At 37.6% G+C, this 12,719-nt stretch overlaps 2 protein-coding genes across 2 annotated transcripts in view; one reads left to right on the forward strand and one right to left on the reverse strand.

Annotated features, from left to right (window-relative positions):
• Positions 1–462: 462 nt before the first annotated feature.
• rbp5 (retinol binding protein 1a, cellular) lies at positions 463–4,908 on the forward strand. The gene is made up of 4 exons (XM_081388629.1): positions 463–902; positions 1,813–1,997; positions 2,171–2,272; positions 3,286–4,908. The coding sequence occupies exons 1-4, from the start codon at positions 827–829 to the stop codon at positions 3,337–3,339; spliced, it is 417 nt and encodes a 138-aa protein (XP_081244755.1). The 5' UTR covers positions 463–826; the 3' UTR covers positions 3,340–4,908.
• Positions 4,208–12,719, reverse strand: part of LOC308704392 (tumor necrosis factor receptor superfamily member 5) — a 34,174-nt gene continuing 25,662 nt past the window's right edge. Inside the window, exons 7-8 of the mRNA XM_081388626.1 lie at positions 6,839–6,940; positions 4,208–5,564 (exon numbers count right to left, since the gene is read on the reverse strand). Coding sequence (XP_081244752.1) covers positions 5,395–5,564; positions 6,839–6,940 — 272 coding nt within the window. The 3' untranslated portion in view covers positions 4,208–5,394. The remainder of the gene's footprint in view (positions 5,565–6,838; positions 6,941–12,719) is intronic.

A 12,719-nucleotide genomic window follows, 5' to 3' on the forward strand; every position in this document is an offset into this window, starting at 1 on the left:
ATCAAGGCAACAGATGTCTTGGAAACTGGCTAAAATAAAAGTTTTATTTGATTTCAGTTCATGTTTATCTTACCTTGATAAATGAGTTGAGACTTCATGGTGGTTTCAAACTGTTTTTAGGCCTACGTCTATCACCAAATTCAGATAGTCTGAAAAATATTTTGCACATCACACATGTATTAAATACATGACTATTTCTAAAATTGATTTAATTCGCTGAAAATGTAAAATGGTCAATTACCATTCACTCATCACAGATCACAATAAAACAAGTTTTATTTTTTCTGACACTTTATGTAGTCTTATATTTGCCTATTAATTGTTGACGCCTAGTTGGCATATTTTAAAGGGGTACGGTCATAATGAATCATTCTTTTAGTGTGTATTTTACAAAGTTACAATTTGATAAGCTCTGGAAATCCAGTCCACCTCCCCTTAATGCCTGCAAATCAATCCCAAACCTAGAGAGGCTGGATTTGGCTATTTGTTCTGTTCAGAATGAGATGGTTTGGGAGGAGTCACCGCTGCTTTCGGGTTTACTTACAGAGGACGAACCTCAGATCGGTCATGGCTCATTGTGCAACGGAACATCACGGAAAAGATTCCCGGAAACACTGACCACGGATTCTGCTCGGTACACTTCGCGTGCTGTTAGTAGGAAACGGCGTCAATTTAACCAAATTAACTAGCGTACAATGAGATAGTGCTGCCTGGAGACACGGATAGAGATCCAGATAACCAGAGGGAAAAGTGAGCCAACAGCAGAGCCACAAATCACACAAAGTTTAGTTAGATTCGATTCGAACGGAGGAAAGAAAAACCGAGAATGTCTAAACCTAATTATACTGGCATTTACCACATGGTTTCCCAGAATAATTTTGAAGAATATCTGGCGGCTTTGGGTAAGCTACAACATTTTTTTTATATTTTCTAATTTTCTCTCATTTTTTTTCTCTCTCAATTTTGCAATCTAAGAGCATATGATAATGTAAGTATGATTAAGAGTCTATTCTTACTTAACGAACCGCAGTGACTCGCTTTGATTGTAACTTGATGCTTGTTGACTGTGATGTAGGCTACCTCAAACCTTTGTGTGAACCTGATGGATGCACCTCCCTTTATTCTGGGTTAATGTGATGAAATACAGTCTAATCATCTTCTTGCCGTGGGGAAGAAAGCCTAAACGAGATCATAGCATTTTAGTGTGTACATTTTTTTTTCTTTTCTTCAAAGTGAAGAAACATGCCTGACCCTGAACCGTTTATCAAATGTATTGTTTCTGACCTTGTAACTGGTCTCATCCTGCTGTTATGCACCTAAAAATGAATAGTTCCCTCATAATGTAGCAAAATCGTATGAATTATTTTTTTTTTCTGTTGAACGCAAAGTGAGAAATGTTCAAATAACTTGCTTGCCACTTTTTTCATGCATTTGCAATAATGGAGCTTTTGAGCTTCAAAAATAACAAGCAGCATAAAAGTATCATAAACATTATTCATACATCATATTTCAAGTCTTCTGAGTTCATGCAATAGTTTGTGTGACAAACAGACTGAAATGTTTAAGTTTCTCACTGATAATCTTCTCCAGTGGCCGGCGGTAAACCACTGCAACCAGAAAAATTGAATCAGTTAGTTGAACTCAAAATCATTATGATTCCAAAACAAATCTTAAAAATTCACCTTTTGTGTTTCACTGAAGAAAAAAAAAAAATAGAATTTTTTTATGGAATAAATTAAGGAAATAATGACAGAATTGTTCTTTTTTTTTATCAAAATGCTTTTCATGTAATCTTTCTTTTCTTCACGTCAGATGTTAATTATGCATTAAGAAAAGTCGTCTGCATTCTGAAACCCAGCAAACATATTGAACATAATGTGAACACTGGCGAAATGAAGATAAAGACAGTCACCACCTTTAAGAACTTCGACATGGACTTCACTTTGGGACAGGAGTTCACTGAGGACCTGGGACCAGTCGATGGGAGAAAGTGCCAGGTCTGTGGGCTCTTTTTTTATTTGCACTCCTCATTTTTATATTATTGTCTTTCTAGTCAACCCATTTGTAATGGATTTGTGGGAAACCTGGGCCCGTTTTAAAAGGAACAACCACCAGACAAAGGAGTGTGGTATGTGTGGTGCTAATGGGTAATGCTCTCCATATGTTTCAGACCACAGTGAACTGGGACGGTGATAAATTGGTCTGCGTGCAGAGAGGAGAGAAAGAGGGCAGAGGCTGGACACACTGGTTAGAAGGAAACATCCTTCATTTGGTAAGCAAGTAGGGTTTGTGCTGGGCTTGGAGAAACTGCTTTACATATGCAGAGGATATGTTTCCAGTGTTAACTGGACTATAACTGTATGAAAGGTTTTTAAATAACATAGAATTATAAGTGTGTGTGTGTATAGCTTTTCTAGGTAAAAATGATCTTTATCTTTTTTATAAATTTCTAAGGCAGTTATAAAAAGTGTGAGAAAAGCGACAGGACACAGGCCACAATGAAAAGGGTAGGTGAAAGAGGAGATGAAGAGGAGGGAATTAAATGAGACGAGTGACGGGGCTTTTGTGGGCTAGTTTAAAGAGACACTGCTCTTTTTGTGTTAAACTTTAAAGTTTTTTTTTAAAGAAATGAATGGTTTTATTCAGCAGGGACACAAAGCATTGATCAAAAGTGACTGTAAATACATTTACAATGTTACAAAAGAGGTCTATTTCAAATAAAAGCTGTTCTTTTGAATTTTCTGTTTATCCTGAAAAATGGTTTCCACGAAAATATTAGGCAGCACAACTGTTTTGAATATTTATGATAATAAGAAATGTTTTTTGAGCACCAAATCAGCATATTAGAATGATTTCTGAGGGATCATGTGACATTGATGTTGAAAAATCAGCTTTGCCATCACAGGAATAAATGACATTTAGTCTATTAAAATACAGTTATTTTAAGTTAATTTTTATGGCATTTTTGATCAAACAAATGCCTTGGTGAGCATAAAAGACTTCTTAAAAAAAAAAAAAAAAAACTTGCCTGGTTTCATTTACCAGATCTTTTAATTTAAAGAAATAGTACATTCATTTTAGGAATAGTTTCCATGGAGCAACCTGGTATTCAAGGCTTTACTCAAAAGCATAATGTTGATTGGACCTTCTCTGAATGTCTCCAGTTCTTGGGTTAATCCTGAACGAAGTTTTAATCACTGGGCTACTATGTATCTCTTTCAATGTCCTTCATCCTTCATCCTTTTTTCTCCCTCTCCCTCTCTCTCTCTCTCTCTCTCTCTGCAGGAGATGAGGGCTCAGGGTGTCACTGCCAAGCAAGTCTTTAAGAAGGCTGAGTGAGAATGGAGAGAGAGAGGGAGAGAGAGAGAGAGAAATAAAGGGGCCATTTGCTGGGGGTTTTGAGCTCAGATTATTCTTAGAGCTCAGGGCTCAGAAAGAGGCAGTATTGCCACAGTGATTTGTTCCTGATCCACAACAAACAGTTTAAATGAAAACTACAAACGAAGAAATTGGTTCCCTCTCTATGAATTGTTTCAGCTTTTAAAGCACAGTTTTTTTCCTCACAGTTGCAATCAAACCAAAATGCGAAGATCGCGCATGTAGCAATATGGCAATAGCGCCCTGTTACCCTCTTTGAATGGTACTATAAAATATGGATCCAGGCTGGATTCATGGCACCCTAAAATGAATATTTTATGCAGATGTTTACAGTAAGCAGAAGTAGTGATTAAATCAGCCAGTGGTTTAGCTAGTCAAGTACAGCTTGAATTCTTGATTCCAAAATTATATTTAATGTCCGGTGTCCTGTTCCTGGATTGGCAAATGATTGGATAATATTGGAGTTAATACATCTGTGTGATTGAAATTTTGATTATTTGCTGTAGTCAAACATTGTCTAAAAGTGCTGAAATATGTATTGTCTGAAATTTTAGGTCATGTTATTGTATTTGTCCACTCTAGAATACAACCATTTATATTACTAAAAAATTCTGTTTGTATGAATATATTTCTTATCAGAGCATTACTAATAGCAATCCTTCTTTGCGGTAATTATTTTCAGTTACCAGTAGTTATTTTGTAATAGGGTTGGCCAACATAGTTTCATATTCAATAATTGTGTACAGGTTTGGCTATACTTGTGAGGGCCAATACAGTGAAATATCATGACAACCATATAGTAAGAACATTTGACTGGTCTTCACTAGTTAAAAAGGCTTTTAAATCAGCCAAAACATGTTTTTATTTCAATCTAGTGTTTTGCAGGTTTCTGGTTTAGAGGTAGGGGTTAGGTTACGTAATAGAAAATATCATTGACCTGATATAAAATCAATGGAAGTCTATGCAATGTCTTCAGTAATATAGTGAAACAAATGGGTGTGTTTATACACACACTTGTATTCAGCAAGGATGTAAAGACATTAATAATGTTAATTTCTTTTAAAATAAATGGTGTTATTTTGAATTTTTTCAGAAGAATCCTGAAAAAAAGTTTCCACAAAAGTATTAAGCAGCACAACTGTTTTAAATATTGATAAGAAATATTTCTTGGTGAACCAAATGAGCATATTAGAATGATTTCTAAAAGAATAATGTGTGAAGACTGGAGTAGGCCTAATGATTGCTGAAAATTCAGCTTTGCCATCACACGGGAATATTTCATAATATTACTGTTTATTTGTTCTCTATTTTTTATCAAATAAATGCAGCCTATGTGAGCACTTATTAATTTCTTTCAAAAACCTTACCTTTTTTGAACGATATATCTTTCAACCAGCCAGTGACAAATTAAATGGCTTCCACCTTGCAGTTCCCTCATTTTGCCTCTAGGGTTCGACAAAAGACTTGGAAAAGGAGTTTGCTAAGAATGATTATTTCAATCACCAATAAAGGACAAGCTTGTTTTAGCGCATATGTTTTGCTTTGTAGTGAAGTACGTGCTTTTGACCGACTGACAGGTTCGCCAGTGAGATTTAATTGTGAGAATATCTCGGTCTAACAGAAGTTTAAAAGAACAAGCTTGAAGTCTATTGCGCCCTCTTCTGGTAAGACATGGTATGACACGTGCTAGTCTTCATCTCTTTGCTTTGTACATATTTGAATCCCACAAATACAATTTTTTTATTAAACAACATTAACATCTGAAAAAACAACAACAAAATACTGTTAACTAAAGACAATGTTAAGTTTTTCATTCATCTTGAATATTGTAGAATGTACAGTAGGCCTATTAGATGTATTTTTACTGTGAAAAATAAAATCTAGTTATTTACACACATTTTACCAGAACAGAAGTAAAGCTTCTACACTTATAGATAAAACCACACTTTAGATTTTTGTTAACACACATTATTCTTCACTGTATATTTGTCAGGTTAATAACATGGAGTTAATGTGTCAAAGTTCATCGGTCCATTCAGACTCCTGTGGTTGCGACTGATAAAGGGATTGATGCAGGCTGTCTGTATATCCATTTGCGGCAGTTGATTGGCTGTATTTTTCTGACATCATCAATGACATCACTCCATCACACTGTATGCTACTGTCCATGTCTGTGTAATTTTCAGCTGAGGAAGAAAAAAAGAAAATTCTTAATAAGTGATTGGCTCATCTCAATAAACTTATAAGTATTTTAAACTCCCTTTACATGCTTATTCAGATAGCCTATTATTTTACCAGAGTGGTCTGTCTTAGCATTTCTGTTTCAACAGCGTTAAATGACGATGATTTCTGAAGGATCATGTGATTAACAATAAATGTCCAATAAATGTGACTAACATGTGAAAAATGTCCAGATCAGGTGTAATCAGTTTCCCGTAAATTCGCCTTATGAGATCAGACCAGAAAAGCTGCTTACTGTACAAACCGGAAACTCTGTACCTGTTGTCACAATATGACTGGTTTTAGAACAGGATGCGATTCAGGCCCCATGTTTAGCAGAGACATCAAATACTTTATCGCCCGCACCAAATTAACGAAGGAGGAAAGTGTAGGAGTCGTGGGAGGCCAAAACAGCAAAACCCTACTAGATTATTTGACATGCCGTGAAAGACGACGTCTATGTGGTTTTATATCCTCCTGTCTATGAGTTGATAAGATCAGACGAGTTCAAAGGAAACTGCAAATTGTTTTATACAGTGACGCAAAGCCATATCTTAAGTCATCACAAATTTGGTATTGCTCATTTCGAAACTCTCCTGAATGTATTCATACTGTAGGAATGTTCGGTAAGATTCTAGAATGCTCTGTGAGAGTAACAGCTTTAGAAAAGTAGAGGTACTGGGTTAATGATGTTAAATATATACAAATGCATTCAAAAGCATTCGGTCCTCTCATTTGTGATTAAATTCATTATTTTGTACAAATACATTTCAAATTTCAATAAAAAATTGTTGGAGTCAGCATTGGATTCAGATAAATGAAAATACAGAAGTAGAATAATCTGCTTTTCTAAATATTTGCTTTACAGCTCGGATTTCATAATGTCAATGACTAAAGACAATATGTATACTGTCTTTAACCTTTTCAGGACTTTTTCCCCCACACCCTCTTACATAATAATGTATGCGTAAGTGTTTGCATTGCATTTTAAGCGGTTCCTACAAAAATATACATATTGTAAAACATTTCTACAAAAATTAGTTTGAGATAAAACAATAGATCTTCCTGTTCCTGTCCAAAAGACCCCTGATGTAAATAAATATTTTACAGAGAGGTGTGTATGAACAAATAATGGAATATATTTAGTGTATATGTGCAAGGAGGAACAATCCCTTTTTTTTTTTTTTTTTGCACGTGTGTGATTATCAGAGGAAAACTCGAGGAAACCAAAGAGTTTTACCTTTATGTTTGTCACATTCTACACATCTCTCCATGTCAAAGTCTGCTGGGTATTTCAGGATGTCTGGAGGAAGCACTGGCGAGTTGGGGCTTAAAGAAATCTCTGAGAACACACATGCACAACATATAAAATATATAAAATTACATTTCCTTCACATTTAACATGTATTGTTGATGTTTAGATTTGCAGTTTCATTTACAGTATTCTGTATTTTACTTAAAGCAACAATTGTCAGATGTGTCTGGTGTTTTTAAGTGAGATTGTTGTGCAGTTTACACCACATTGATACAAGTCTTGCGAGCATGTATGTAGAACTGATAGGATGTGGCTTACCAGCATCAGTTTAATCAAAGGCATCTTGTGCACTAAGCTGAAAGCATTTGACAGCACACAGCAGAAGCGTGCATGAATGTTTTGACTGTACATTCACCCTGATGTTGAAAATCAGTGACTGCAGCAGATGTACTTAGCTTATTGTACTTTTCAGAGCAAGTTTATCCATCCCTCAATGACTGGCAAAGCATTATGCATTGCCTGTGTAGGTATGCATCAAGCATTAGAGACAGGGCTTGGGTTTTCCTATCAATCAAATCTGCTGTTACTGCTACTGTAAATGACCCTTTTTATGTATGTCAATGCAAAATTATGCTTGCCTATCAAGGACAATTCAACCTAGATATACAACCTACAGATCTGATATGAAGTCAAGACTTTTTTGACCACTCAGTAGAAATGCTTATCTCTGAACACGCTACACAGTCTTATATCTACTACGGAGCCCCAAAGGGACATGGTGAAGGGGGGGGGGGAGGAAAAATTATTTGTCAATGCTTTTGGGTTCTATTTATTGTTTAATATTAAATAAATAAATGCAATTATATACACACACACACACATATATTTATATATACATGTATAGTTTTACACATCAGCATAGTCTATTCTGTAAAGTTAGTGATACGCAGAGTCTGGGTTTATTGCTCATTAATCTGACAATAAATGTTTTTCTTATGCACACCCAGATAGGCCTACTTTTTTTCTGGCTACGCTAGTGATATATATATATATATGATTTATATGTAGGCTATGTATAATATGTACAATTGCATTTCCGTAGATATGAGACAGCGTGTGGCATGTTCAGATACAAGCATTTCTGCTGAGTGGTCAAGCTGACTTCATAAAAGATCTGTAACGTTATATTGTCCTTATGCTGCGTTCACACCAAACGCGAATAGAGCATCTGGTGCGAGTGATTTCAGTGTTAAGTCAATGTAAAGACGTGTTTACGCGCGTCTGGAGGTTCTGCGGCGCGAAAGAGGCGTTTAGCGCAGTGCGGTGGATGATGAAGCGCGTGCACGTCTGCTAATTACGAAGCAAGGGCATTCCGGCATAACTTCACCTCTCTTTCTTGCACTTTCGCGTGCTCTCTCGCTGTCTAAACTGTCTAAAATATGAGCTGTCAAAATTGATTGTAAATCGTGAACATTAAAGCTGCAATAGGTGGGAAATCTGGGAAATGCTAACTTTAGCCTGCTAATGTTAGCATTGAAAGCATACGATCCCACCCTCCCTGAAAATCGCCGCCCAGTCACGCCTCCTCCAAAACACATGAAAGAAGTCGCAAGACAAGAAGCGAGACGACCGTGATCAGAGACAACGTGAATCATGTGTCATTCAGTGGTGAGAAAACTTTACAGTAGAGTACAGTGAGGGGAGAAACAGAAGAAGCGCTTGCTTCCATACATCCGTAATGTGTATGTGATATGTGATTGTGCAATTATTCCAGTTGAGATTCAGAAGTTGAAGTATTTCAGCTTTATTTGCGATTTCAGGACATGTTGGCAACACAGTCGAATCTCACTGAATTATCTGCATAGGGCAAAGTCAGCGGTACATAGAACTGTACTGTCAAACCTGAAATGTAGATACTATCCACTTGTCGGTTCAGAAGGCAAGTTAGGTAATTGCCCTGCCATTCTCGCTCTGTCTGCACAGTGTGTACGTGAAACGCGCTGATGACGTATGATGTCTGCGTGAACAGGCTGCGCAGTGGTATGTGTGGGTACACGATTCGTTCCACCTGCACGATCCGTTCTACGCATGCGTAGTAGACGCAGTAGAAAACGCGCATGCGCAAATGATAATTCTATTTTGCGATGATTTACGACACTGCACGATCTGTTCCACGCATGCGCATATTTTTACCGCGAGAATTAATTCACTCAGAGCGAAAGAAAATGGAGTTCAGCGGAGGAAACGAGAAGTTTGCCCTTTACGATGCCGTTAGGCAATATTTGGTTGACGGGTTAGTGGATGTGGCATTGAAGAAGAAGGTCTCACGAATGGCTGCAAATTTCGTTATAAGAGGTAAGTCAGTGTGGGCATTTGAAATAATACATTACTCGTTCGAAACTTTTTAGACCGACCGAATTGCCTATCATCGAAAAATTACATCTTGTTCGGTACAATATTTCGATACCTAAAGGGATATAACTCGTCAAAGTCGGTGCTTAAACAAATACATTAGAAATGCACAACGACACACCTAAAACATAAGTTCCTAATATGAGACGCGCGCGCACACAAACTCTCCACGCACATAACTCAATGAGACGCGAGCACATAGCTGCTATACAATACCCTAAAGATGTTGAAAAGTCGATCAAAAGTGTGCCTACATTTCTCCAGGCTCAATGCCAACAGCGCGCGATGCAGTATTTGCGGTAAAATAATTGCTCCAAAGACGGTACCGCGACAGATAACGTTATGATGAAGCCCTTGACAGTGCACGAGTAAACATAAGAGCAGTAACCTAAGTTGCTCCGTCTTTGACTGGTAAATGAAGAAGTACCTTGTTGATCACTCTGACAGTATTTATATTGTAATAATGACCTACTGCACGTTTAAAAATGTGTTGGTCAGATTATTTATTTTTTCAGTAAGGAAAAGGGATAAAAATCGTGAACTTAAAACATGCTTAATGTTACAAAAGATTTCTGTTTCAAATAAATGCTGTTCTTTTGAAATTCTTATTCATCAAAGAATCATGAAAACATTTAGCATAGTTTCCAAAATATTAGGCAGCAAACTGTTTTCATATGTCTGAAGGATGTGACACTGAAGTAATGATTTTGAAAATTCAGCTTTGACATCACAGGAATAAATTACATTTTGAAATATATTCAAATAAGATTTTAAATTGTAATACTATGTCACAATGTTACAAGTTTTACTGTATTTTTGACCAAACAAATTCAGCTTTGGTGATCATGAGCTCTTTCTTTATATAAAAAAAAAAAAGTGCACTGGCTAAGGAGCATGAGTCAAAATAAAACCAAAGTTTTCTGAGGTAATGTGTTATGTAATCTTGTTAAAAATGGATTTCATAAAATTGGTATCAAAAAAGTATCGTTCAGGAACCGGAGTCAAGGTATCGGTATTGGTATCGAAATTTTTTTAACGATACCCAGCCCTAATATTAGCACTGTTTTAGTTAACATGTGTGAGCATGTCAGTAACGTTCCATCTAGTCAGACATAGTAACCGCCAAGATTTTTTCGCCACAAATGTTTGCATCCCTGAACAAAGACACGTGCACATAAGTGCTGTATTGTAATACCAAACAAAGCATCAAAATCATTACATAACATTAACAAACATTGTTTGTCTATCACAGAAAGTAAATTATTCTACACTGGCCCCAGTGCTCAATTCATGAGGCTGGTTGTGCTGTCTGATGAGCAGAGGCGGGCTGTCCTGGAGGAGTGCCACAACAACCCTGGCACAGGGAACCATGGGGGCGTGAGGGCGACCATGGACCGGATTGTTGTGGGGTACTACTGGGATAATATAAAGGCAGATGTGGCAGACTGGGTACTTTTTTGGAACTTTCATGGAATTTAACACTGTCTCTCAGGCAATGAATTGATTTAGTGGCTTTGTTTGACTTCAGATAATTATTTGGTCTAAATAATAAATGTATCCATCAGGTCAAAAGCTGTCACAGATGCCAAAAGAACGACCCCATAAAGACTGTGTCTCCTGCCCTTCACCCTATTAAGGTAGAGCTTACCTTGGTGTACCACTTGAAGCAACAAGTTAGGTGATGTGGTAATATTACATATCTCTACAGGTGAAAGAGCCGTGGGAGGTGGTCGGTATGGACCTCATTGGTCCACTGAAAAAAACTATGAAAGACCATCAATACGTCCTCACGGTGACAGACCTCTTCACGAAGTGGGTAATCGCTGAGCCTTTAAAGTGTGGCTCCAGCACTGAGGTGGCTGAGGCACTTGTGTCAAACCTCTACAAATTTGGTATGGTCCGGAAAATCATCACTGACAGGGGCCGTGCATTTGTTAACGAGGTATGTGTCTTTAATACCCGCTCCCTTTACCCCCTTCACACAGGACATATGACGTCATCACAATTCACGCTGTTTTAAGCGGTCATTGGTCATTTCTGAGACCAACAAATATTGAAAATAACCATGTGTGTCTGAATTATGTACAGCTTAATGCACACATATTTGCGGCGCTGAACATCAAACATGCCATCACAAGTGCATACCATCCCCAGTCAAACGGCCAAGTAAGTGTGCCATCATGACATCCTGCAAAACAGTAAAGTCAACTTTAGCCAATGTATACTAAAGTGCATGTAGTAATTCCTTTCTTTGTTGAAGGATGAGAGAACTAATCAAAATGTTAAGAGGACTCTCAGAAAATATGTAAATCAGCACCATGATGATTGGGACATCCACCTGCAGGCCATAGTTTATGGAATAAACACTGCAAAACAGGTTATTATTCAAAATAACTAGATAACGTATATTGCATACATGTTTTAAGAGTTTTATTTTGTGATTTGATGCAAAACTTTTTGTTTCAAATTAGAGATCCACCAAGTACAGCCCGTACTTTTTAATGTACAATAGGCACCCCCGTCTACCACAGGCATTAAATGTCTGTGAGACAGACTCTGACTTTGAATTGGCAGACCCAGAGGAGGAGCTGGAGCTAAAACTAGCTGGAGTCAAGGCCCTCAATGAAACGGTTTGTTCAGAGTTGTGCGGATGACTTGTTCAATTTGAATAAGAATGTTTGCATAGTAATATATTCTTATCTTTAAGGTACGGAAAAACATTGAAAAGGCACAGGGGAAACAAAAAAAGGCTTTTGAGGCAAAGAAAAGGAAAGGGGTTCGCCAGTGCTCAGTTAAGGCAGGGGACGAGGTCCTAATTGGGGAGCCCAAAAAGAAGGTGAAGAAGGGAAATTGTTTGCAGGATCTCCACCAAGGGCCATTCACCCTCACATCCCTGACAGAGAAGGGTGTGGCAAGTGTGGCTGTGTCAGGAAAAATAAAGAAAGTGAATGTTGCTCAGTTAAGGCCCTACTTTCGGCCACAAGGTATTGTAATAATCCTACTTGGTGACATAGCAAATATAAACATGACACTTGACAATGATGATTAGTATTTACTTTCGTGTTGTGTAGATCATAGCCATGAATCTGAGGGCAGCCAAAATGCAGAAGACATTGGACTGGTGGACCACCAGTATGCCAATAAAGGTCCACTGTGGTCCAAGAGGTTGTGTCCTCAGCAAGAACAAGTGGTGAGTGCCAAAACAAACGGGATTGTTCACATGCACAGCTTGTTGGTGTGCTTTAAATAATAAATGCATAATTGCTCATTCCTAACAGAGGTTTTTTTATTTCTAGCTGACCTATGTGCTGGACAGAACACGTCCAGCAAAAGAAATTGTTGTTCTGGATGGCCCAGTTTGTCTTCAAAGGGAGGACTTTTGGAGCCTGGGGCTAGACAAACAGGTGGAGAGCAATGTAAGTGGATATTGCCGTAAAGAGTTTGGATGGTTCTA

Source organism: Scardinius erythrophthalmus, assembly GCF_964197995.2.
Source record: "Scardinius erythrophthalmus genome assembly, chromosome: 16".
Taxonomy (NCBI): Eukaryota; Metazoa; Chordata; class Actinopteri; order Cypriniformes; family Leuciscidae; genus Scardinius; species Scardinius erythrophthalmus.